This window comes from Symphalangus syndactylus, chromosome 23 (assembly GCF_028878055.3).
Source record: "Symphalangus syndactylus isolate Jambi chromosome 23, NHGRI_mSymSyn1-v2.1_pri, whole genome shotgun sequence".
NCBI classification, from domain to species: Eukaryota; Metazoa; Chordata; class Mammalia; order Primates; family Hylobatidae; genus Symphalangus; species Symphalangus syndactylus.
In genome coordinates this window covers 29261210-29287840 of record NC_072445.2, presented here as the reverse complement: position 1 = coordinate 29287840, position 26631 = coordinate 29261210, and the positions used below count along the sequence as shown (strand labels likewise).

At 33.6% G+C, this 26631-nt stretch overlaps 1 protein-coding gene across 2 annotated transcripts in view; it reads left to right on the top strand.

Moving 5' to 3' along the window:
• COL21A1 (collagen type XXI alpha 1 chain) overlaps positions 1 to 26631 on the top strand; it is a 198649-nt gene that overhangs the window by 161691 nt on the left and 10327 nt on the right. For both annotated transcript variants that reach the window (XM_055263888.2, XM_055263890.2), the window contains 6 exons: positions 13476 to 13520; positions 15488 to 15541; positions 16734 to 16787; positions 22786 to 22839; positions 24461 to 24532; positions 26244 to 26279. In XM_055263888.2, coding sequence (XP_055119863.1) covers positions 13476 to 13520; positions 15488 to 15541; positions 16734 to 16787; positions 22786 to 22839; positions 24461 to 24532; positions 26244 to 26279 — 315 coding nt within the window. The remainder of the gene's footprint in view (positions 1 to 13475; positions 13521 to 15487; positions 15542 to 16733; positions 16788 to 22785; positions 22840 to 24460; positions 24533 to 26243; positions 26280 to 26631) is intronic.

Here is a 26631-nt window from a genome sequence, read left to right as displayed (position 1 = left end):
GGAATTACCAATCTACTTTGTGATGCTAGTAAAGTGGAGGTATCTTTATTTGCCTGCTTGACTATGTTTTTTATTTAGATTGAAAAGAAAGAGGAGAAAAACCCTCTAGTTCTGTTATTGTTTTTACTTGATTTGCAATTGTATGTTAAGGTGTTTCAGTCTTTTGTAATACTTTTTCTCACCCCTTTTTCAGGCTCCAGGAGTGGTACATACCCAGTATGTGCCAAGTAAACCAACTTTAACTTGACACTCATATATCTGCTATTACAAATTTCACACAGCAGTTCTTAGTGTGAAGGCAGCCCACATGTAACAATTTGGATAGTACAATTTGAAAATTCACTCATATTTATTATTGTAATAATGTAATTATGTATATAATTATTATAAAACAATATTACTATATAAAACACTTACGATAATATATTGTCATAGTAATTATGTTTTAAAATCTAATTGAGAATAACTCTTACAATGCATTTTGAAATAGGCTTTATCTAAAATAATGTAGATGCTCAGGTTAGCTGTAGGATTGACTAAATTTGTAAGCAATATCTGTAACTTTTTGGTCTTCTACAATATGACACTTGGCAATGTAGTGACTGTGAAAACATTGTGTCATTAATTTTGACCTCACACACAAATGTTGGCTCATTATCTGTATAAATTAGTTAATGAAGTCCCACCATGTTTAATCACAGATCTGTTTTATTCTTTCCTATTATAAATGACGTAAATATCATTGACATAGTAAAACTGAACTATCATCAAACAATAACATAAAGTAACATTGTTGATTTTAAATTTAGAAGCTCTGTGTCTACGGAACTGATTTTTTTTGTGTGTTGTTCTAAGAAATCTTTTTTTTTTTTTCGATGGAGTGTCGTTCTGTTGCCAGGCTGGAGTGCAGTGACACGATCTCGGCTCACTGCAACCTCTGCCCCCCGGGTTCAAGCAATTCTCCTGCCTCAGCTTCCTGAGTAGCTGAGACTACAGGCGTGTGCCACCACGCCCAGCTAATTTTTGTATTTTAGTAGAGACAGGGTTTCACCGTTTTGGCCAGGATGATCTTGATCTCTTGACATCATGATCCGCCCTCCTCAGCCTCCCAAAGTGCTGGGATTACAGGCGTGAGCCACCGCGCCCAGCCAGAAGTCCTTTAAATTATTGTTATTGTAAGAACCACTGATAAGCATTGAAGTATTTTATTTGATTTTTTCTCTTTTCTATCCATTTCTTTATAATTTGAAAGAGGCTTTATTGAGCCCTGAAATTTCAAGAGGAATAAATGGAATTGCAAATATGAGATGATGTATGATTAATTCTTAGAATGGATAACATACCCTCTAAGTAAATAGAGTCTCATTATTGCTTATGTGGGCTCAGTAGTCTCACTGGTATGGGGACTGATTATATTCATCTCTGATTTGAAGAGAATGGATGAGAGGAAACTTACCATGTATACAGGATATCAAGTCTAAATTTTATGGGTTGATGTCATGTAAACAGACTTTGACTTTAACAATATGGATTTGAATTGTTTGGGTCCACTTACATGTGGATTTTTTTCAATACATATAGTGAAAAATTTTTTGGAGAGTTTCGACAGTTTTAAAAACTTGTGGATGAACCATGTTGCATAGAAATTTTTTTTAAAATAAAAAGTTATGCTTTGAGTGCAAAAAATATATACAGATATTAGTCTGTATTATTTATTATAATAAAAATTTAAAATTTATCACAACTTAAATATACAAACATTTACAGAGCATACATAGTGCCATTTGCAGTTGAGATAAATGTAAACAAATGTAAAGATGCAATATTAAATCATCATTGCCTAAAATTAACTGTAGTGCATATTGTATTACTGTAATAATTTCATAACCACCTCCTGTTGCTATTGTGGTGATCTCAACTGTCGCAGGTATCAGCTTAAAATGCCATGTGATGCTAATTGTCTCCATGGGAGCAGTTTGTCTTTCCAGTAAATTGTGTATTACAGTAAAAAGTGATCTCAGCCGGGTGTGGTGGCTCCAGCCTGTAATCGCAGCATTTTGGGAGTTCAAGGTGGGCAGACCACTTGACCAAGCCCAGGAGTTTGAGACTAGCGTGGGTTGCATGGCAAAACCCCATCTCTACAAAACATGCAAAAAATTAGCCAGATGTGGTGATGTGTGTGCCTAGTGCCAGCTACTCGGGATGCTGAGGTGAGGGGATCACCTGAGCCTGGGAGGTGGAGGCCCCATTCAGCAGAGATTACACCACTGTACTCCAGCCTGGGTGATAGAGTGAGTGAGACTCTATCTCAAAGAAAAAGATCTCTTGTGGTTTTTGCATATTTTTCATTGTTTAGTGCAATACTGTAAACTCTGAATAACATCATGAAACACATAGGAAGTGCCACTAGTGATTTTGGAAGTGCTCCCAAAAAGCAGAAAAAAAGTTGTGACATTATAAGAAAAGGTTTTATTGCTTGATATGTACCATAAATTGAGGTCTGCTGCTGCAGTTGCCCACCATTTTGAGATAATACAGTGTAAGGACCGTTGTAAAAAAAAGAAAAGGAAATTTGTGAAACTGTTGCTGCAGCTATGCTGGCAGGTACAAAAATTTTGTACTTTTCGCAAAATTCCTTTTTGTCTCATTTTGAAAATTCAGCTTTTATGTGAATGCAGGATTGCTATAAGAAAGGCATACTAATAGACACAAAGATGATTTTTAAAAAGCAAAATTATTTTTTTTGAGATGGAGTCTTGCTCTGTTGCTCAGGCTGGAGTGCAGTGGCGCAATCTCAGCTCACTGCAACCTCCGCCTCCCGGGGTCAAGCAATTCTGCCTCAGCCTCCTGAGTAATAGGCATGTGCCACCATGCCCAGCTAATTTTTGTATTTTTAGTAGAGACAGGGTTTCACCATGTTGGCCAGGCTGGTCTTGAAGTCCTGACCTCAGGTGATCCACCCACCTCGGCCTCCCAAAGTGCTAGGATTACAGGTGTGAGCCACTGTGCCCGGCCTAAAAAGCAAAATTATTATATGACAAATTAAAGCAAAACAAAGCTGAAGAATTTATCAATTCTCCAGCTTTTTCAAACAAAAACTGGAGAATTTAAAGTCAGCAAAGGATGGTTTGATAATTTTAAAAACAGGTTTGGCTTAAAAATTGTCAAACACAGGAGAAGCAGCTTCCGCCATCAAAGCAGCAGCACAAGCATTTCCAGATGCCACTAAGAATCTCATTGAGGAGGAATGGATATCTTCCTGAACAAATTTTTAATGCAGATAGAATTGTCCTATTCTGGAAGAAAGAAATGCCACAAAGGACATTTATTAGTAAGGAAGAGAAACCCCAGGGTTTAAGTCAGGAAAGGATAGGCTAACTGTACTGTTTTGTACAAATGCAGTTGGGTTTATAATCAGGACTTCCCTTATCTATAGAGCTGTTAACTCCCAAGCCTGGAGGGGAAACTATAAACACCAGCTGGCAGGTCTTCTGGTTGTATAACAAGAAAGCCTGGATGAGAGAATGCTTTTTCTGGATTGGTTCCATCAATTCTTTGTCCCTGAAGTCAGGAAGTACATTGCTAGTAAGGGACTGCATTTTAAAGTCTTTTGATATTAGACAATGCCTCCAGCCACCCAGAACCCCATGAGTTCAACAATGAAGACATCTGAATGGTCTACTTGCCCCCTAAGACAAGGTATCTAATTCAGCCTCTAGATTGTATAATAAGGAGGACCTTTAAAGTTTATTACACATGGTACTGTATGGAAAGGTTGTCAATGCTATAGAAGAGAACCCCAGCAGAGAGAATGTCATGAAAGTCTGGAAGAATTACACCACTGAAGATGCTATCATTGTTATAGAAAAAGCCATGAAGACTGAAACATAAAATTCTACTGGAGAAAACTGTGTCTAAATGTTGTACATGATCTTATGACACAACCAATCAGGGAAATCACAAAAGAGACTGTAGATATGGCAAAACAAAAGGTGAAGGGACAAGGGTCCCAAGATATGGATTGTGGAGAGATTCAAGAGGTAACAGACACCAAATCAGAGGAATTAACAGAAGACAGCTTGATGGTGATGAGTGCCTCCAAACCAGTGCCAGACTATGGGAAGAAGATGGAGAAGAAGCAGTGCCAGAAAGCAAATTGACGTTAGACAAGCTGGTAGAATGGTTCAGATTATTCAAGACTGCTTTTGACTTCTTTTACGGCATGGACACTTCTATGATATGGGTACTGACACTGAAGCAAATAGTGGAAGAAGGATTACTGCCTTATAGGAACCTTTCTAGATAAATGAAAAGCAAAAAATCGGGCAGAAATTACAGTGTGCTTTCACAAAATTACACCCAGTGCGCCTGCCTTTCCTGCTTCCCCTTTTACCCCTTCCACATCTGTCTCTGTCACCGCTTGAGACAGCAAGACCAACCCCTCCTCTTCTTCCTCCTCAGCCTACTTGACATGAAGATGATGAGGGTGAAGACCTTTATGATGATCCACTTCCACTTAATGAATAGTAGATATACTTTCTCTTCCATATTATCTTAACAACATTTGCTTTTCTCTAGTTTCTTTATTGTGATAATATAGTATACAATATATATAACATGCAAAATATGTGTTAATTGACTGTTTATGTTATTGGTAATGCTTTCAGCCAAAACTAGGCTATTAGTAGTTACATTTTGGGGGAGTCAAAATTTAACCATGGATTTTCAACTGTGCAACGGTTTGGCACCACTAACCCCTGTGTAGTTCAAGGGTCAACTGTATATAAAAATCGTGTGGTGGGTTAAAACTCCTAAAATCCATTAAAGATAATCAGATTTAATCATGACAGGCAGAGTGTTAAGAATTTTGTTCAAAGGTTATAGATTGGTAGAAAAATAATCTATATGTAATGGTTTTTAAGCAGAGAGGCATAAAATGGATTATTTTAAAATCTAATTGGTAGATAATCATAAATTTAAAACCCCTGATGGCAATCCAAGCTTAACGCCTGTAATACAGATAGTTTTCAAGAGAGTCTCACTTATACATAAATAATTTAGATATTTTTATATATAATATAAAATATATGAGACTCTATATGTAAATGAGCCTTGAAAATTATCTGTATTATGAATATAAATGTACTTATATATAAATAAATGATACTCTCTTGAAAATGATCTGTATATTTATCTCTTGAAAAAATATATAAAGAACACTATTTCTCAAGCTCTGATCCACAGAGTACCTCAAAATTAATAGAAATGCCTGTTAAAATTCAGTTTTCTGGGGGCCATTCTGCTCCTGATAAATCAAAATTTGGGGTCAAAGCCCAAGAAACTAGATTTTTAATGGGAACTGCATGTGAGTCTGATGTAAAGTTTAATAACTACTGATATAGAGACTTTGAGACAGGTAGATCAAAAAGGGGAATATGAACACAGTAGGAAGACAAAAGTTACCTACTGGAGGAGAACAATTAGTTTTAGTGATATTGGTACAAGAAAATAATTCTCACATTTTAATATTTTTTAGACCATACATGCTTTAATATGTATTTCTCTGGTTAAATAAGCTTTGATGTTGTCATAAATGATAACATGAAATTTTATTTCCAAATGAGTTCGGTTTCCTTTGCTTATTTATAATATTTTGTGCTTTGTTTATTGACAAAAATAACAAAAACAAATCTATTTTGTAAAACAAAAATACACCTATATGCAATTGAAGAGGACTAAACTTGCTTATATGAGAGAGGTAAACCCTTACAAAGATAGAAATTAGATAACTTCAATTTATGAGTTTTATTATACCTTCAATTTTAATGAAATTTTTAGGTTATTAATTTTTCCAGATTTAAAAAATTTTATGTAATAGACAAAAGTAACAATCTGTAATTATAGATCTAATATATTACCATTTTTTTGTGTTAGAAAAGTTCTATGACTGTGGGAAAATGGGGGAAATAGTGCCTGGGAAAGCTGATTTTGCCAAATGTTGAATTCCTGGCTCTCCTGTGAAAGAAAGTGCTCCTTAAACACAGCATTCTCTTTCCCTGAGCAATATGAATGCCTTTGTCCAACACAGTGTACTTAGCAATATGTGAAAATTATCTGCAAGAATAATCTCCCAAGGCATGAAAACTTAGCAAATGTGTTACACAGGGAGGTCATAGCAGGGAGGTGTATTAAGATCCCCCCAGCATTGATTTCTGAGTCTGCAGTATAATTCTTTCCAGTTGTTCTAGTTCTCTTACCAAATGATAGCCACAACCTTTAATATCTTTACTTTTTTATTTTGAAAGACCAGCGTTTAACAGTAATTTCTTGAATGATTTAAATGTGAGGAAAATAACTCTTCGACATTTTTTGAGAATTTTTTAAGATAAGAAATTTGTGTGGGCCAACTTTTCATTTGTTTATTATTATGTATTGTGTATTTGATTACATTTTATTAGTTTTATCTAATCCTTTTATTCATTATTTATCACTTCTTACATATATTTATTTACTTAGTTTATCTTAAGTACTCAAAAAGTATAGAAGTTGTGTTGTAAATTTGAGTCTGCTTTCACTTACCCAAATTCCATTCCCATTCCCAGCAGTAACAATTGTTACTCATTTAATGAGATTATGTCTGGACTTTTTCTTTGCAAATACAAATACATAAGAACATACACAATTTTTTTAAACAACAAATTGGATCCACTGAAACTTTTATTTAACTTGATAATATGAACATTTTCCATATAAGGTTATAAGACAATATAAAATCTATCTCATTTCATTTATAGCATAGCTATAAATCAATCTAATCTCTCTTATTAATGTTATATATATATATTTTTTTTTTTCTGCATACTTAGGCAATATTTTCCCTGAGGGATATATCCCTATAAGTGTGACTACCGGTTTAAAATATAAACTATGGTTTATTCCTGAATTTAAGTAGAAATGTCTAGTGTTTCACCAAATCTGATGTTTAAAATGGGTTTCTGATTGATTCAGACTTTGGTTTCAAATATTAGTTCTATTCCTAGATTATTGGGAGTTTTCACAAATATTGCATGATAAATTTTTAATAATGAATCTTTTGAGATAATTTTGTGTGTTTTTCTTCTAAATTGTTAATATGGGAATGTCATTAGTACAGTATATTATATGGATATATTTCTTTATATTGGACATTTCTTGCATGCTGAGACAAACCCTACTTAGCCATGCTCTACTTTTGTTCTGACACACTGCTATATTTATCTTACTAGCCTTATAGTAAGTCCATTTGCATTTATTTTAACAAATTACATCAGCTTGTAGATTTCTTTTTTAGGTATTATTATTGACTTAGTATTAGTAGCTTCATAATTTGAATTTAGATGATCATCCTTTTAATGCCTTGGAGGAATTTAAATTACATAGAAACTATCTGGTCCTCAGATATTAGATAATATTTCTGTGGTAGGCAAAATATGACAACTCTCTCCTCTCCCCAAAGATAGCCATAATTTAATCCCAGGAACCTGACACTTTCCACAGCAAAAGAGATTTTGTGGATGTGATTAAAGTTAATGACCTTGAGATGGAAATTTTATTCCAGATTATCTAAGGAGGCCCAATCTTATCATGAGTAATTGAAAGTGGAAAAATACAGAGCAGGAATGGGGCAAAAAGATGTGACTGAAGAAGGACCTGACCCATTTGAAGATAGAGAAAATGAGGGATAGATTCCTTGGGGCTGTAAACCAAGGAATGTAGTCGCCCCTGGAAGCTGGAAATGGACCTCAAGTTTACATCCAGTAAGAAAATGGCTACCTTGGTCCTACAGCTGCAAGAAACAGAATTCTGCCAATAACCTGAATGCGCAGGAAGCAGATTCTTTCCGAGAGACTCCAGAAAGGGGTGTAGCATTGCTGACTCCTGGAATTTAGCCCTGTGAGACTCATGCCGGACTTCTGACCCACAGAACAGTAAGAGAATAAATGTGTGTTGTTTTAATGCACTAAATATGTGGTAATTGGTTAGGGATCAATAGAAAACAAATTTAATTTTTTTACTTTAATCAATGCTTATTTGTCTATCAATCGTTTCATTATTTTTATAAGAAAATGGGATTTACATTACATAAACATAAAATTCACAATGGGCTGTGTTATGCAATAACTAGTCTAGAGATTTAGATGGAATAGCATACACATTTCAAAAATATGAGGTTATAAATAAGATATAGAAGATATTAGATTAGATACAATTTTAAATACCTAGTTATTTTTATCGTATAAATTAACCAAGTTTAAAAATTCACTTATCAGTGTGTTTTCTTTATCAAACTAATTTCATTTTTTATTTGGTGGGGATGGTTAATGGTGCTTTAAAATATTTTGGTATGATTGCCTCTATTGTATATAAAATTTCAAAAAAAAAAGTAAAATTTTCCAGTTTCTCTGGAAAAGATTATCTTCTATTTTAACTTCTATTCAGCACCAAGTTAAAGTTTCTAAAGTTAAAAAGGGTCTTTGAAAAATTCACTTTTACTTTTATTCTTAATGAGAAATTGACCATAATTTGTTTTGAGTTATGTAGTAACAAAAAATGTACCCCAAAAATGTGGTAGGTACTTTTCAGGCTTTCAGAGGATCAGAGACCATTTTAGAACAACTCTAGTATTATTTTGGAACTTTCTCTTTCAAAATAGAATTGATTTTAAGTTTTACGTATGTCTATACATACATGCTTGTTTGTTTGTTTGTTTGTTTTTTAACACATCCATGTATTTCATACGCATTTCACTTACTGGTATAAAGGGGCAGGTGGTTTTTCTGGACCTTTGGGCTCTGGTGGCTACATGACTTTCCCGCTATGTGACAGGGGTCCCAGATCTCTTAATCCTTTCCCTTCCTCTCCAGATAGTCTTCGTCCTTGTCTGAGTTTTCAGGTTTGTTATTTTAATTTGCTAAGAATTTGTGATTTTGTCTTGTGCTGGAAAAGGATGCTTTTGCAACGTAACATTGTTCAGACTATTTTATTGGTTTATAAAAATGTAGAAATGCCTTTAGGTGTGGAAAAGAAATGCCAGTTACTGGAGTAGCCTTGAAAATGGCCTCCAAATGGCTTTTCCTTCCTCTGATATCTTTGTTCTCTTTTTTTGTAGGCTGTAAGGTGAAACTCGTGACACTTTCTGCTTTATTATGAACATGAGTAGTATTTGCTACTTAAATTGTTTATCTTTGGGTAATTTGGGTCCAGTCCCAAATGGGCCCTTGTCTACAGGCCAGGGTGAATAAGTTCATCCAACATTCTTAGATTATTTTTTCTTAAGGATTAATTACAGCATAATATGGGAATAGAAAACTGGTCATTTCCTTATCAAGGGTTTATTGCAAGTACTTGTATATTGGTTTCTTTTAGGTCTGGCAACTGCGATTGTAAGTTACTTCTCCCTATAGTTACCTTACCACGGAATAATCTGTTGTAAATCATTCATAATGGCCTGCCAGTTACTGTGGAAAAAAAATTATTGAGAAACATTGCAGGGTTCAACTACAAATATATTTAATACTCTTGGTCATCTTTTTCTGAACAAATAGTGATGAATTATTTAAAATATTTAAAAAGCAAAAGTCATGATAGTATTACTCTGTAATCAAGATCAGCCAAACATGAAAGGTATTGAATGGGAGGCAATGCCGACTTGTTGGCGCCCCCGAATGGGGGACTTTAGGTTGCTAGCATCATCCTACATATAATGGTATTTTTGGAAATGAAAGTAGGGAAAGGCAAGGTAGAAAGGCAAAAAGAAAAAAAAAAAGAAAAAAGAAAAAGCCTCACAATGGAGAAAGAGGACAAAATGTAGAGACATGGAAAAAAATTGACCAAGTATTTCACAACTTTCAAAGGTCAGGGAGGAGCTGTGAAGAGACAGTTATAAAAATTTATTCATTATTGTGCCAGCACTGAGCTAAATATTTGTGAAAGCTAATTGATAGAATGTACCAACACTATGAGACAGGTTTTATTATTTTCCTGACAAAGAAAACTGGGATTCAGAGATTTTACAGTTTAAATAACTGGCCTGGAGTGGATCTGCTATTAGGACGTGGGCTGGCTGACTCCAGCATCTATTTTTTTAGCTGCTTCATATGGCTTCTACTGTGCTCTTTACTGATAATCAGATTGGAATCTTTTTAGTTAATGAGAATGATACTTTCAACATGTGAATTTTTTCTTCATTGAATCTTTAAGAATGAATAAATCACTTCTTGATATAATGAAGAAAACATGTAATATACTTCTGATATTTTGATAACTGGATATTAAATATCTCTACCATTGTGTAGAAAGGTAGATAATTTGATATAAAAATACCATTAATAGTTTAGATCTTTTTTAGTGAATTGAAAATATTGCATTACTTAAAAGCAAATTTGATCTAAGATGGTCCAAATTCATAGATAAGTAAATACACTCATTACATATGGAGAGTATAATGTGATATTTTGTCTTTTCTAAGTAATATTGTCATAGACACATTTCCTTCATTACAAAATATTCTCTAGGAAATAGAAGTCAAACTCTTTATTCTAAAGTATGTATTCTATTCTTAACAACTTGTTTGTTGTACAGCAGTGGTTTAAATGGTTACAGAGAAGCTTCTAGAACAATTTTTTGTGTCAACGTTCTTTAACCACAACATTATGCAGGATTTTCTGGTTGACTTTCTGCTCTTCCTCAAACCCAAACTGAAATCACAGAAGTAGAGGAAATATGTCCATTTACTCTTACTTGTTTCTGTCTTTACTTGGACATTGTTACAGTTGCCTGAACCCAAAACCACAGCGAAATAGAAAATAGTCTCCTTGGAAACACATTTGCGCTATAAAATAATTGTCACTAAATACTTTGCGATCAACAAACTGTTAACTTTCAAATGCTTTTGGATAATATGACTGCTAATGTAAAATTAGCAAAGTTTAGTCAATTTCAATACACATATTGGGGGCCCAAGAAAATTTTACCTTGGAGAATTTTATTAACTAATATAGCTCTGAATGATTTCAGTTTCCCTGGTTAACCTCTCCCTCAATAAGCTGGTATTCTGTGCGTGCTTGTGGTATTATATTAGTTTTGCCAAGAATTCCTTAGATAAATCAGGCCTATGTTTTGTTTTTGATATCGTGTAGTTTTTATATATTTTACTTGGTATTTGTAAAAGAAGTAATAATTCTTAGCATAATTGGACATAGAAGATCTATTAGGACTTCATGGACATACATATCTATGAAATATATGTAAATTTTTGGCCAGTTTGAGAGGATGAACAAAAAGAAAAGGAATTTTTTTTTATAATCTGGAATCTCCCCCAAATAATCTTAATATCAGATATATTGAAATAATGTAAGATTTGTGGCTGTGTTCTACTACAGACCAAGATCAGTATTAGACTATCACAGATAAAAGAATCAGATCAAATCCAAGGAGTAAACAGTGGGGAAACGGGCTCTCAAGGGCTTTGTGGAAGCCAGGGTGCTGTTCTTGGAAACCTGGGTATAACTGTTTTCTCCAGGGAAAGGATGTGAACTTGCTAACACTGGGATTGTCTTCAGGATATCTGTAACTAATTCTGCTAACATCACAGACTGTGTAAAGGCACAGGGACTTGAATAGTGATGAAAACTTTAAATAATAAAAGACTAGTAAGAAATTCAGCTTCTCAGGTCTGACACTATCATTGGTAATCACATGTGCCCGTTAGGAATTCTGGGGGCCAAGGTTATTACATTGACAGAACTGTACCAGTTTTCCAGCATAGAACAATGTATAGCCACCTTCCTTCTGAGAAGAATTTACACACGTATTTTCGTTAAATTCAGAACTTGATCTCAACTTTTAGTGAATTTTCATATGTGTGTGGGTGTTTGAATGGGAGGAGGTCACAGGGTGGTTTCACACCAAATTATGGTTCATTCAAATGGAGGCCCTTATTTTGAATAATGTTTATCTTAATTCATTGCATTGAGAATATACATTTTCTGCATAAGAAGGTACAATTCATTTTATATTCATAACTCAAGTGATTTTACTTTTACTTTATGTTTTAGAGTGCTTATTAGGTGTACTGTGATCGTGTTTTATATTGTTACTTTAAGGTATTTTTATTGTTTTCTTATTATTCTCTACTTACATTTATAAAGGCTTGTCTATGCAACTAGATTGTGAGTCCCTTGTTGATAGTCATTGCTCACATACCACTTTTGTTCTCTGCAAAGGGTATAGTGAAGTGGCAAACTGAATTGAGCTGAATAGAACCAAACTGAGTTCCAATGTATGATTTAAGTTCAGATTTTAAAACTAGAACTATGTGTTTATGTCTTGCCCTATAATTGTGATTAGCACATTGATCAATAAAGGTTGTATTTATAAACTCAAGGTGTGAAAATAAAGATAATGGCAGATTCTCCTTGCAATAGAAGAAGACACTTGATCTCATTGGCAATGGCAGCTCTAGCACCTGCTGTGATTTACTGAAGAGTACTGCTTTCCTTTGGAAGGCCTGCTAGTGCAGAGGGTTTTCAAAGTCATACAGATGTGACCCAATTTTCTTGTCTTTCAGTGTCAATACATTTGTATAAATATAAATGTTGTTAACAATTTCAGCTCAAATGTCACCAAAATAGGTGCTAAGAAAATGGAATAAAAAGCAAAAATTGATTAGTACAATGACTGTTTTGCATGATAAATGATCATTTTGGGTAAATGCATCAAAAGGCAGACAATAGAACTGTTCTGCAAGCAATAAATGTGCTAAATTTATTCTTAACTTGATAGAATTAACATTAATTTTTTCTGAATGTTGCTAGGGACATGTGCATATGAGTTCAGCCATGTGAAAGAGTGACCTGTACTTCTTTATGTCTCTTCACAAACTGTGGTCTTCATATTCTTCATGATTGCATCAGTAAGGGAGTTATTAAGAGAAAAGATTGCCATTTTTTATATGAATATTTAGGTTCTTGGGTATTTCAAGGCTCAGGTTGGAGGAAATCATTTAGTTAAATTAATTTTTAACTAAGGTGGTGAGACTGAGGGCTTGTGGAACTGTTGCACTAAATCAGAGCTTATATCATTTAACAGATTTTCTTGCATGATTCATTAGAAGTAATAGAAGAATGTGTGCAAATGAAACATCATTTTAATTTTGTCACTCGTGTTGGGGTGCAAGAACTGAGATGAATTTCCTTGTAGTTTCTTTTTCAAAAAGCTTTTATTTAAAGCTCTAAATATCAGTAATATTCATATAATGCTATATCTCATAAATTGTCTTTTCCATATTGGATTATTACAAATAGCAATATTATAATATGTATACATTTGAAAATATGTGTTATTTACCAGTTAAAATTCCAATTGTGACTGTTTCTTCTTTAATGATAAAGTCTTCAATTTTTTATAAGTTAAAAATCTATTTTATTTGTTTTTAGGGAATCCCAGGATTTCCTGGAAACCGAGGATTAATGGGCCAAAAGGTAAGTATTCATGAGAGTAAGCTTTGGGCCTGGATCTGCTCATTTAATGAATTGTTGTCTACGATAAAATACAGTTTTACATTTGTGGTAACAGTTAATTTTTCAAATGTTATATAATTTTGGAAGCCATTGTTTTGGCTTTACAAATTTGTATATATTGTTTTGTGGTGGTTTTATATAGATAATATTAATTTAGATTTACATTATATGCTTCCTCCTTTACTTTGTTACTTTTCAACTTTGTTCTCTAAGATAATCATGGCATAATTAACTCTATTTTTGAATGTCTTTTTAGTACAGATATCTTGGTAATAAACTTTCAGTTTTTATTTAATTACAAACTTCTTTATTTTGCTCTTGTTTTGAAGGACAGTTTTGTAGACTATACAACTCAAGGTTGACAATTATTTTCTCTTAGTAAATTGAAGATTTTATTCTATGGGTTTTTTGGCTTTCATTGTTAACTTTGAAAAATCTGTTGTCATTCTAATTATCATTCTTTTGTAAGTGATCTGTCTCTTTCTTTTGGAACTTTTTAAGGTATTTTATTTGTTTTTAGTGTTCTTCAAATTCACTACAATATACCTAGATATGGATATCTCTTTATTCATGTTGCTGGGCATTCAGTTTCCTTCTTTGCTCTGTGGAATTATTTCCAGTAGTTCTGGAAAGAATCAGCCATTATCTCCATATGACCTCTGCTCCATTCTCTGTTTCTGGAATTCTGGTTAGACATTTTTTTAATTTCTTCTAATTTTATGCTCTACATCTCTTTTTAGCATTACCTACCATATTTCCATATTTTTGGTTGTCTTACATTCTGGTTAAATGTTTTAGATATACCTTATAGTTTACTTACTCTTTACTGTGTCTAATCTGTTAGAATGATCAATTGATTTTTTTTGAAAATGATAAACACTCATAATTTTCACTTTTAGAGTTTATAATTTTTTAAACCACAACTTTTTGTACTTGAAGTCTCTTGTTGTATTTTCAGTACTAATAGTCTTTCATGATTCTTTTTTTAATTTTAAAAAATCTCATATCTAGTTCTAAATTCTGTTTCTAACAGTTCTAATATCTGCAGTTTATTATTTATTATTCTCATTCCTGTAGCTTGCTGTCTCTTGTTTCTATATTGTTTATCATGAGCTCATTGCTTCATCTTAATTTAGAGGGTGTCCTGTCAGCCTAACTGGGAAATGAAGACCTGCCTCTTGCTGGTAGCCATGGATACCATTTCAGCCCCCTTTGAAAGTCCTGAGTCATCATAGGTATTTAAGATTCCTGCTTCCTTTCCATGGCTGGCCAACATTCAGTTTCCCAAGAGCCGAAGATCCATCCTTAGATACTTCCACCTTTCTTGGCTCCTACAATTCTGTCTCTGGCACAGTTTCTGTATAGTTCAAATTCTCATAATTATAGCCCCAACTCAAAGTATATTTCATTAAAATGAGAGATCTTTGAATACCTCTCCTACTTCTCAGAAGACCAGCACTCTCTCACAGAGGACGTTCCTTCTAGGATTTTTGTTCTGGACTTAGAAGACCTAGTCAGCCGTAACCCTGGAAGTTGAAGTCTAATGCTGTTATTTTTTTACTCTATTTTTCTTTATTAATTTATGTTCACTATTATATTTCTTAAACTCTGTGAGAAATAGGAAAATTTTTCACCTGATTTTTATTTCTGTTGTTTACCTTACCAACTCCATCTAAGCTGCTAGGTCTTCCTTTGAAAGAATGGCAAATGTCACTACAAATGTCATAATAAAAATATTGACAGTAAATACTCAGACTCTATGCCAAGGTCTTTAAGGCCTTGCTCCTTCCTTACAGTAGTGGAAGAGAAAGCAGAAAAAGTTGAGCTGATTGATATTCAATTGTCATTCCATTATGCTTTGGCAGAAACTTTCTTGAAATAAATTGATAATTAACAATTTATAATTTCTTTAATATTTGATTTTTTAGGGAGAAATTGGGCCTCCAGGACAGCAAGGAAAAAAAGGAGCCCCAGGGATGCCTGTATGTTGATGTCATTATCATCAAAGTGTTTGCAGTGTTGCTATTACCTACTAGGAGTTCATATTCAAGAGTTCATAAAAATGTAGGGGATACAGCAATAAAATATTTGAGGTCCATGAATTCCATTCAGTTGTATGAAACATATTATGTCTATGTGCATTCTTCTAAAAGAGTAAAGATTTCTTCAGTTTCTCAAAAAGTTGGCCACCCAAAAAAAATCAGGGACCCTAACTGTAGATAAATTAGAAATCATATATTCTAGCTATTAATTTAAAAGTACTAAGTACCATTAAGTCTAAATCTCAGTGATTTTTTTATTTTAAAATAAATTTACAAACATATTACACTAATGGGAAAGAATATGTATAGAAGACATAGTATGGGAAGTTCCTAAAACAGAGTAAATTATTTTAGAATTTTCAAGAGTGAAGATGGTATATGAAACTGATTCAGAATTATGAAAATGCATGTGTGCAAGAATTCCCCCCCCCCCAAATTTTAAGTTTATTGCTAGAAGTGATGTCGATTTTAATATATGAATCAAATTGTCTGTTATAGGTTCATATTGAGATTATATTTTCTAATGATACAATGATTTTTTAATCCCTTTTCCTTTGTAAAGTGTATTAAATATGTATAATAGTATTTAAAGTAGAATCTAAATTAAATCAAGTCCTAATTGAAAGAGTAGTTATCCTTTTTTATTTTGAATCATATGATTAAAGATACGGCCATTTTGTACCTTGAAGAAAGATTATCCAGAGAGTTTATTAGAATGTAACTCTTTTAAAATATTGTTCAAGATAATAGAATTCTAAGTAATGTTATCAGGATAACGTCTATGAAGACACCTAATTCTTAGCCATCCTAACAAAAGAAAAAGTGTAGAAAAAAAATTTTTCTTTATATATTTTTTTTACTAGCTCTCCATTTTCTCTATTTGTAGTTTTTGTAAGCAATAGAATTATAAGCAATCTGCTAGCCTTCATGCTATCTTGCATAGTTTGATTTTTTACTTTTATTATCCTTTATGGATGTATGGTAGAGTAATTTTCTAAATATTGTATTATATTTTCAGATCTGTATTATAATTTAGTGAATTAATTATGAGAATGTGTAACTTGGAAATTGATTTAAGATTTTTTAATAATCTTCTCTAAGTTACTCTTGAAATTCCTTTTTAAAATTGTAGGGTTTAATGGGAAGCAATGGCTCACCAGGTCAGCCTGGAACACCAGGATCTAAGGTAAATATGATAAAATTAACAAGACTGGGAACTTTGTATAAGCACAGTGGCCATTTATAACTTTGATGAAAATTTGACTACTACCTTGATTGTATTTTAAATGTGGTTTTTATTCTATGAAAAAAATCTTGTAAGAATTAAATCTGCAAAGGCTCAGCATAAGAGCTAAAGTAAAGCTCATCCTGTTATGTTGGAAAGGGTCCAGAATCTCCTGCTGCTCAGCCCCCTTCTCCCTTTTTGGTGTCTTGGTGTCTAGTATTGAGGAGTACTAGAGCTCTATGGAGCTCAGTGCCAAAACCACCAGTCTAGAGCATTCATAGTTATGAATAAGAATATCTCTTACAATATCAGTTTTCTAGTCTTCTTTTCAGTATTTTTATTTAGTGGAATGTATATAAAGTGCCTTGTAAATTGTACTAATTCTGTGAGTAAGAGCATATTATCTTTACTTTTAGATTTTAAATAAGTAAGGCAAGCTTGACAAATATATTTAGGATATGAGGTTAGTTATTCTCAAGGTAGAGCTGAAACTCTTTGAATGTCATCATTTGACCATTTTCTAGCTATATATAATCCTGTGGTACGAGAACTATTTTGTTTTCTTGGTTAACCAGAAGATCAGACAAAACACTCAGAAAACTGTTCCCAACTATTTTGCAAATAGATTCTAGGACAACCTTCCAAAAGGAAGTGATGGAATTGCTATTTTGGAAGCATTCAACCTTTGACTAAACATTGCCTCAGGGGAATAGACCCTGGTGTATGAGTAGATGACCTAATCTATTTTACTTTTAATTTCTAAAGTATTTAGAAAAGAGAGAGAGAAAAAAAAAGACACAGGAGCCCAATAATGAGACAAGGTAGCTGCTCTTCCATCAGTGGTAGACCCTTGTGGATCCTTGGAGTATTGTGGGCTCCAGCAGCTATAGGTACACACAGAGTTGGTATAATACACTGGAATGACTGAGCTTCCTAAGCAGGTCTCCACAGTTTCTCAAGGTCATTTTGTAAGAAAATACCTCTTATTAACTGGTGCACAATGGGCTCTCTCATTGTCTTTTGGATTCTCTAATTCTTAAGGATGCAGCCTAAAATTTCATCAGCTTTTTTTTTTTTATTAGATACACCACACTGTTGACTCACACTGAGTTGAAGGTCAATTGTATCTGTTGGACTTTCCGTAAAAGGTTTTAGAACAATGTGTGCTGTCTACCACTTAAGCAGACTCTGCTGGTTTGGCTGGGTAGGCCAGTGAGGATTTCCAGTATCGCAGTTTGTTTATTTTTACCATGAATGACTCTAAAGTTGGTTTTCTGCGTCTTGTGCTTGTACAATTATTTTGTTAAAAATAGATCTAAGAAGTTAAAATTACACATATTAAAAATACACATAATCTTTCCAATGAAATATTTTAATTTTTTTCTTGCAGTATATTAGGTGTTGGAAACTTTTTCTGAAAAGGGACAGAAAGTAAATATTTCAGGCTTAGAGGGCCATACAAGTCTCTGTTGTAACTACTCAATTTTGCCATTATAGTGCAAAATTAGCCACAGGCAATACCTAATCAAACGGGTATGGGGTGTGGTTGTGTTCTGGTTAAACTTTAAGTACTTGCATTGGGCTGGATTTAACCCATGGGTCATAGTTTACTGACTTCTATATTCATTTCTTTCTGCTAGTTTTGTCAGCTTATGTTTGTGGCTTATGCTGTCAATATCATTGATAGAAGTTCTAGGGTGAGACAAAAACGTATTCAGTAGGGCAGAGATAAGGCTGAAACTGAGGCAGATCTTTAGAAAACCTCTAATTTATATTATAATACTTAAAAATAGCTGTGGAAACATTTATAAGCCTATTTAACTATACTATGTTTTGGTTTTAAAAAACATTATCTGCCCTTTACTCAATACGTACCCAAAGGAATATAAATCATTCTGTTACAAAGATACAAGCACACATATGTTCATTGCAGCACTATTCACAATAGAAAAGACATGGAATGAACCCAAATTTCCATCAGTGATAGACTGGAAAAAGAACCATGGAATATTATGCAGCCATAAAAAAGAATTAGATCATGTCCTTTGCAGGGACATGGATAGAGCTGGAAGCCATTATCCTCAGCAATCTAATGCAGGGACAGAAAACCAAACACCACATGTTCTCACTTATAAGTGGGAGCTGAACAATGAGAACACATGGTCACAGAGAGAGGAACAACACACACTGGGGCCTGTTAGTGGGGGAGGGTTGTTGGGAGTGGAAGAGCATCATAAAAAATAGCTAATGCATGCTGGGCTTAATACCTAGGTGATGGGTTGAAAGGTGCAGCAAACCACCATGGCACATGTTTGCCTATGTAACAAGCCTGCACATCCTGCACATATAACCCAGAACTTAAAAAGATAGTAATTATCTAAATAATATTAGGATATATTAGCTTTATCAAGTCAGATAACTTTCAACAAATCTCATGTCTGTGAATTTCAGTTTAATCACTTATAAAATTAGAAATTTTAAGGAATCATTATTCTGTGGTTCAATAACACTGTTATGTGCTAAATGCTTTAATTAAATCTAATGTGATCTTCACGTGTTTTCTTTTTTTTTTTTTTTTTCTTTTTGTGGCTGGTTTATTTCACTTAGCATTTCATCAAGGTTCACCCATGTTGTAGCATATATGAGAATTTCCTTCCTCTGTAAGGCTGAATAATATTTCATTGCATACCACATTTTGTTTATCTATTCATCTGTCAACAGATACATGGGTTGCTTCTACCTTTGGCTATGGTGAATAATGTTGCCATGAACATGAGTGTACAAATATCTCTTTGAGATTCTGCTTGCAAATTCTTTTGGGTGTCTACTGAGACGTGGAATTGCTGAATCATATGGCAATTCTATTTTTAATATTTTGAAGAACTGTCATACTGCTTTCTATAGCTGTTGCACCAATTTACATTCCTATCAATATTGCACACAGATTCTGTTCCAATTTCTCCATATCATTGCCAATGCTTGTTACTTTCTGTGCTTTTGATAGCAGGCATCCTATTGGGTGTGAGGTAGTATCTCCTTTTGGTTTTGATTTGCATTTCTTAATAACTAGTGATGTTAAGCATCTTTTCATATGCTTGTGGTCCATTTATATATATTCTTTGAAGAAATGTCTATTCAAGTCATTTGCCTATTTAAAAAATCAGTTTTTTTTGTCATTGTTAAATTGTAGAAGTTCTTTTTTTTTTTTTATTTTTTTATTATACTTTAGGGTTTTAGGGTACATGTGCACAATGTGCAGGTTTGTTACATATGTATCCATGTGCCATGTTGATTTCCTGCACCCATTAACTCGTCATTTAGCATTAGGTGTATCTCCTAATGCTGTCCCTCCCCCCTCCCCCCACCCCACAACAGTCCCCGGAGCGTGATGTTCCCCTTCCTGCGTCCATGAGTTCTCATTGTTCAATTCCCACCTATGAGTGAGAACATGCGGTGTTTGGTTTTTTGTCCTTGCGATAGTTTACTGAGAATGATGTTTTCCAGTTTCATCCATGTCCCTACAAAGGACACGAACTCATCATTTTTTATGGCTGCATAGTATTCCATGGTGTATATGTGCCACATTTTCTTAATCCAGTCTATCGTTGTTGGACATTTGGGTTGGTTCCAACTCTTTGCTATTGTGAATAGTGCCGCAATAAACATACGTGTGCATGTGTCTTTATAGCAGCATGATTTATAGTCCTTTGGGTATATACCCAGTAATGGGATGGCTGGGTCAAATGGTATTTCTAGTTCTAGATCCCTGAGGAATCGCCACACTGACTTCCACAATGGTTGAACTAGTTTACAGTCCCACCAACAGTGTAAAAGTGTTCCTATTTCTCCACATCCTCTCCAGCACCTGTTGTTTCCTGATTTTTTAATGATGGCCATTCTAACTGGTGTGAGATGGTATCTCACTGTGGTTTTGATTTGCATTTCTCTGATGGCCAGTGATGAGGAGCATTTCTTCATGTGTTTTTTGGCTGCATAAATGTCTTCTTTTGAGAAGTGTCTGTTCATGTCCTCTGCCCACTTTTTGATGGGGTTGTTTGTTTTTTTCTTGTAAATTTGTTTGAGTTCATTGTAGATTCTGGATATTAGCCCTTTGTCAGATGAGTAGGTTGCAAAAATTTTCTCCCATTGTGTAGGTTGCCTGTTCACTCTGATGATAGTTTCTTTTGCTGTGCAGAAGCTCTTTAGTTTAATGAGTTCCCATTTGTCAATTTTGGCTTTTGTTGCCATTGCTTTTGGTGTTTTAGACATGAAGTCCTTGCGCACGCCTATGTCCTGAATGGTATTGCCTAGGTTTTCTTGTAGGATTTTAATGGTTTTAGGTCTAACATATAAGTCTTTAATCCATCTTGAATTAATTTTTGTATAAGGTGTAAGGAAGGGATCCAGTTGCAGCTTTCTACATATGGCTAGCCAGTTTTCCCAGTACCATTTATTAAATAGGGAATCCTTTCCCCATTTCTTGTTTTTGTCAGGTTTGTCAAAGATCAGATAGTTGTAGCTATGCGGCATCATTTCTGAGGGCTCTGTTCTGTTCCATTGATCTATGTCTCTGTTGTGGTACCAGTACCATGCTGTTTTGGTTACTGTAGCCTTGTAGTATAGTTTAAAGTCAGGTAGCGTGATGCCTCCAGCTTTGTTCTTTTGGCTTAGGATTGACTTGGCGATGCGGGCTCTTTTTTGGTTCCATATGAACTTGAAAGTAGTTTTTTCCAATTCTGTGAAGAAAGTCATTGGTAGCTTGATGGGGATGGCATTGAATCTATAAATTACCTTGGGCAGTATGGCCATTTTCACGATATTGATTCTTCCAACCCATGAGCATGGAATGTTCTTCCATTTGTTTGTATCCTCTTTTATTTCATTGAGCAGTGGTTTGTAGTTCTCCTTGAAGAGGTCCTTCACATCCCTTGTAAGTTGGATTCCTAGGTATTTTATTCTCTTTGAAGCAATTGTGAATGGGAGTTCACTCATGATTTGGCTCTCTGTTTGTCTGTTATTGGTGTACAAGAATGCTTGTGATTTTTGTACATTAATTTTGTATCCTGAGACTTTGCTGAAGTTGCTAATCAGCTTAAGGAGATTTTGGGCTGAGACAATGGGGTTTTCTAGATATACAATCATGAGCAGCCTACAAAACTTTTTTAAAAGCTGAAAATGGCATTGGTTTGCCTCACTGATTAGTAAACCCAAGTTGGCTCTGGGTAATTATTGTGTTCCCCTTCTAGGTGTCACACCAACCTGCTTAATTATGGGCTTTTGCCAGACATTGGGTTGTGATTTCAGGTATCAAAGTATTCGAAAGCCAGAACTACATTTGACAGTCTCTCCTTATTAGCCAGAAGACTTGTTTTCTCTTTCTCTATCCACTTTTCCTTTTCTGTGTTACATTCTTTGCCCTATCAGCGTTGTACTCCAAGTTTCCATCTGTTAGAAAGAACTGCACTGGAATCCTGAAAAAGCACAAACTAAACATTTTCTGATTCACACTCCTTCAAAAAATGCCATTGTGCATTTGAAGCTACTCTTCTTTCCTTCAGTTGCATGCTGAAGATGAGTCCTACTGAGAAAGTGAAACAGGATAATGATGAGGATCTCAGCCCTGAGGATGCTGTTAAAGTACATATCTCCCACCTGTGCAGTGTGGTGGCTGGACTTATTAGTGCTGGCCACTAAAGGTTTGACTCTCCTCCCTTATGCTTGAAGCTACCAGCTTTAACACAGGTTTTTAGAGAGGCTTATGAATGTGTGGAACCCCTTCGTTGCCTAAAATAATTTTTCATTTTTCTTAATACATAGGTCTAATGTACAGAGTCTATCAAACAATCGGAAAGTTAAAAATGTAAAAGTTATTTTAAATATATTCTCTTAAGTGTCTATATCAGATATATTATGACAGAATTGTTTTTAAAAAACTCCAATGTTTTTGATGTGTTGACAGGGAAGCAAAGGTGAACCTGGAATTCAAGGGATGCCTGGGGCTTCTGGGCTCAAGGTAATTTTGATGCATTTGAAAATATTTTCAAAGAAATTATAATGTAAATTCCCCTCATTATTTAAGAAAATTAACATTTTATATCTCTTAAGAGATACATGAAGTTAAGGATTACCTTTATCATGAAATTAAGGTACCTGAAATGAAATTGTCAATACAGAGCTTCATTTCTGTTTTTTAGATACTTTGTCATTGGATAATAAAGATATAAACTTTGGCTTAATTTTTTGAAAAATGGTAAAATTGTATGCAGACATGAACTTCCTTCCTGGTCCAGAGAATAGACTTCTCTTAAACAGCTGAAGACAAGAGTGTGTAGTTCTCACGAATGATACTGTTCTTTGTTTGCTTATGGGAATTTCATCTTTGATATAGAACTCACAATGGCCTTTGCCAGTTTCCTCCAAACCACATGGGTTGATGTTTATTTCAACGGGATTTTTAATACACTTCCAACCTTCAAAAATCTAGAGAATGATTCGATGGCTAGGAAGTAAGTACAGTAAGCAAAGAGAATAAAGCCTCCTTTTCTTTTAAAAAAGAGAGTGATCTTTAGTTGATGTTACAGAGTTTTGGACTAATGGCAAAACACAAAACGAAACAGAACCATGAAGCATATTCAGGATTATGTTGCATCTCTTACAAATATATCCTAAATATGTCAATGCATTATTAATACGTGCTTGCAAATAATTTAAGACTTTAAAACAAAAAACTTTATTTCAGAAAGGACAATTCCTATAGGATGATGGAGAGTGGAGAAATGGAATTCAGATAACTCATGTAATACACCCTGTACTGAAAAATAGCTCAAGAATTTATTTCTAACAAAAGAATATTCCATATGTGTAAATAAATATATATAAATAATTAAATTTAACTACCAGGATGTTCATTCCAATATTTTTTATAAAAACAAAAATTGTGAAAACTGTAATGTTTAACAATAAGAATTTTATTAAATAAAATACAGTCGATAAATATGGATACTCTTCCATAATTAAAAATTATGTTATGAAAAATATAGCATAATAAGAACTTTATAATATTAATATATTTAGAGATTAAAAGATATAAAATTATGCATGTATATGAGCACATTTTATTAACTGTATATGTGTGTTCATGAATTAGAGAAAAAATATATAACAAAATAAAAATATTGGGTTATGAGATTTTTAATAATTTTTATTATTTCTATTATTTTGTAACAAGAAAATAAGCTTTTTTTAAAGTAGCAATTTGAGAAAAAGCAGTTTCAAGGAGAATAAGTGTTAGTAAATAGGTAAACAAAAAAGAGATACTTGTGTTTATTATTTTTACAACTTTATTATTTCGTTTATTATTGAAATTATAAAGTATCATAAAAATAACAAATATTTACAGAATTTTAAAATATGAAATTCTGTGAGAAGTTTTCAGCTGGAAAAGATAGAGAAAAATACAAGAAATTTTACTGGGATTCTAGTAAACATTTTATTCTTTACTATTTCTGTAGTAGTAATTGTCAATAAATTTTTTTAACCATTCATTTTAAAATTGAGATATGTAGAGATAAAAACAGTGGTGCTTTTCATAAGCAGTAGCTCTGTGACCTTTGTGGAATTTCTGTGTTACATAGGGAGAACCAGGAGCAATGGGTTCCCCAGGAGAACCAGGATACATGGGTTTACCCGGGATTCAAGGAAAAAAGGTATGCATTGGTTAGGAGATACAGTTCGCTTTTAACCAGTTACTTGCAAACAAGTTTTTCTTTTGTGAAATTCTTAAAGTAGGACTTGTTGTTAATATATTTTTAATGATAAAGTACCCTATATATTCGATGTATGTATAATATGTTCAGCCCCATGCTAATAGCTGTGGCATCTTTTATATACCCACATGGGTATTGTCTCCTAGACGAAGACCTTAAAAAAGACATGCAGATCAGAAAATATGAATGTACAATTAAGTAATATCCTGTAAATTCAGGTTTTTTTCACAATCCAGGTGAGCTAAGAATTTTTTGAGGAAAATTATCCAATGTCAGGCATTCCTATCAAAATACGAATACTCCTGTCGCCAAAACCGGATCAAATTCTGGAAGGATAAAACTTATGCCCAAAATGTTTGACCATGAAGTTCCTATCTATGAAACAATTATGTTACATAGCAGTTTATTCAAATTAATTTAAGGAGTTTAAAAATACAAGTCAAATATACTAATTTAAAATATTTTGGCAAGGAAAGACAGCAAAACTAAGTTCTCTCTCTCTCATTTTGGTCAAGTAAGGGAACCTTGACTTGTACGTATATAAATAATATATATGCTTTTATTTGTTTGGAGGTTTTGAGCAACAGTTGATGCCTGTGTGCCTAAGAAGTCCATGCTACTGCTAATACAAACATTTCAGGTTAAAAGTAAATCTATTGGTTTTTATTCTGGAAAAGACACAAACTCTTATGTCTCCATCTTCATGTCCCTTGCTATTTATTTTTCAACATCTTATTTTCTATCCCTCATGTGTTGTCTACATGGTGCCTAGATCATACACACTGTGATCTTTGGACTTTTTGTTCTGATGATCAGTAGGCAGCACTAGCTGAGAGAGAATTGTCCCCACATAGCAGCCATCAAGTGTGAGGCTCTTAGTAAATGTTAAGTAAATCTACTATGAATATATGTTTGGGATGAAGAGAATTTTCTTGTTCAAAACATGCCATTTAAAAGAAAATCTGTATTTTTTTGTTGAAATGCAAACTGTACTCCATGTTTAGGTAGTATGGTGAAGTATTAATAGAAAGGAAATTCAGAAACCGTGTCCAAGTTTAACTTTGGGCAGGTGCTTAACTGGCTGTTTCATTATCTATAAAAACAAGGGCATTGTATAAGTTGGTTTCTAACTTCCCTTCTGGCTGATAATCTATGAAACTTATTTTTATGGAATATAATTTTTCTTCCAAAAGCTCACTTTTGAAATATATGTTTTCTAAAATAGCACTTAAACATCATGCTTCACTTGTCATTGTTTCCTATAAACTTGTGGCTACTAATAGCTTAATGGAAGATTTTCAGTTTGATTTCATAAAACAACGTTTGTCAAAATAAGTCCGCTCCTGTTAGTTTGTCTAACCTAAAACTGTGAACCATGTAGAAGTTTTCTCCTTTCTGGGAAATTAAAGATTGTGGTGAAATTTCTTTCCAATGTAGGAGCATACAAAAGTGTTCTTTTGCAATATCATTTTGACATAATGTGGTTCTGTTCTCTTCCCAAATATTGTGTTAGGAGTCAACTTCTGTGTATACAGGTGCTTGTGGAGTTTGCACGAGATGTTGTTTTTCTTCAGCAGAGAAAAATATATGTTTATTTGAAACTGTACAGAATATGCTAGATTATGATACAGATCAAACTGCCTTTTTGTAGGGGGACAAAGGAAATCAAGGTGAAAAAGGTATTCAGGTATGTTGTTTGCTTTTTTTTAGTAGGCTGAGCAATAAAATCAGAGCTTTTAAAATATTCTTATTTTATTTTTAAATTCCTTTCTGTTTCAACATTAATATAAAGGTGTTAAATCCTATTTTCTCCTTTTGCTATTGAGCTTCTCAGACAAGACCAAATTTGACTAAAATTCCTCACCACTTTGCTGTTGTAGAAAACTTAGAAACAAAATGATTCAACAAAATAAAGACATAGATTTTATTATATACTTCTAATATGTATTTATATGCATATATACATATATATATACCACATACACACACACATACACATACACACACACACACACACACACACACACACAGTTTCTAAA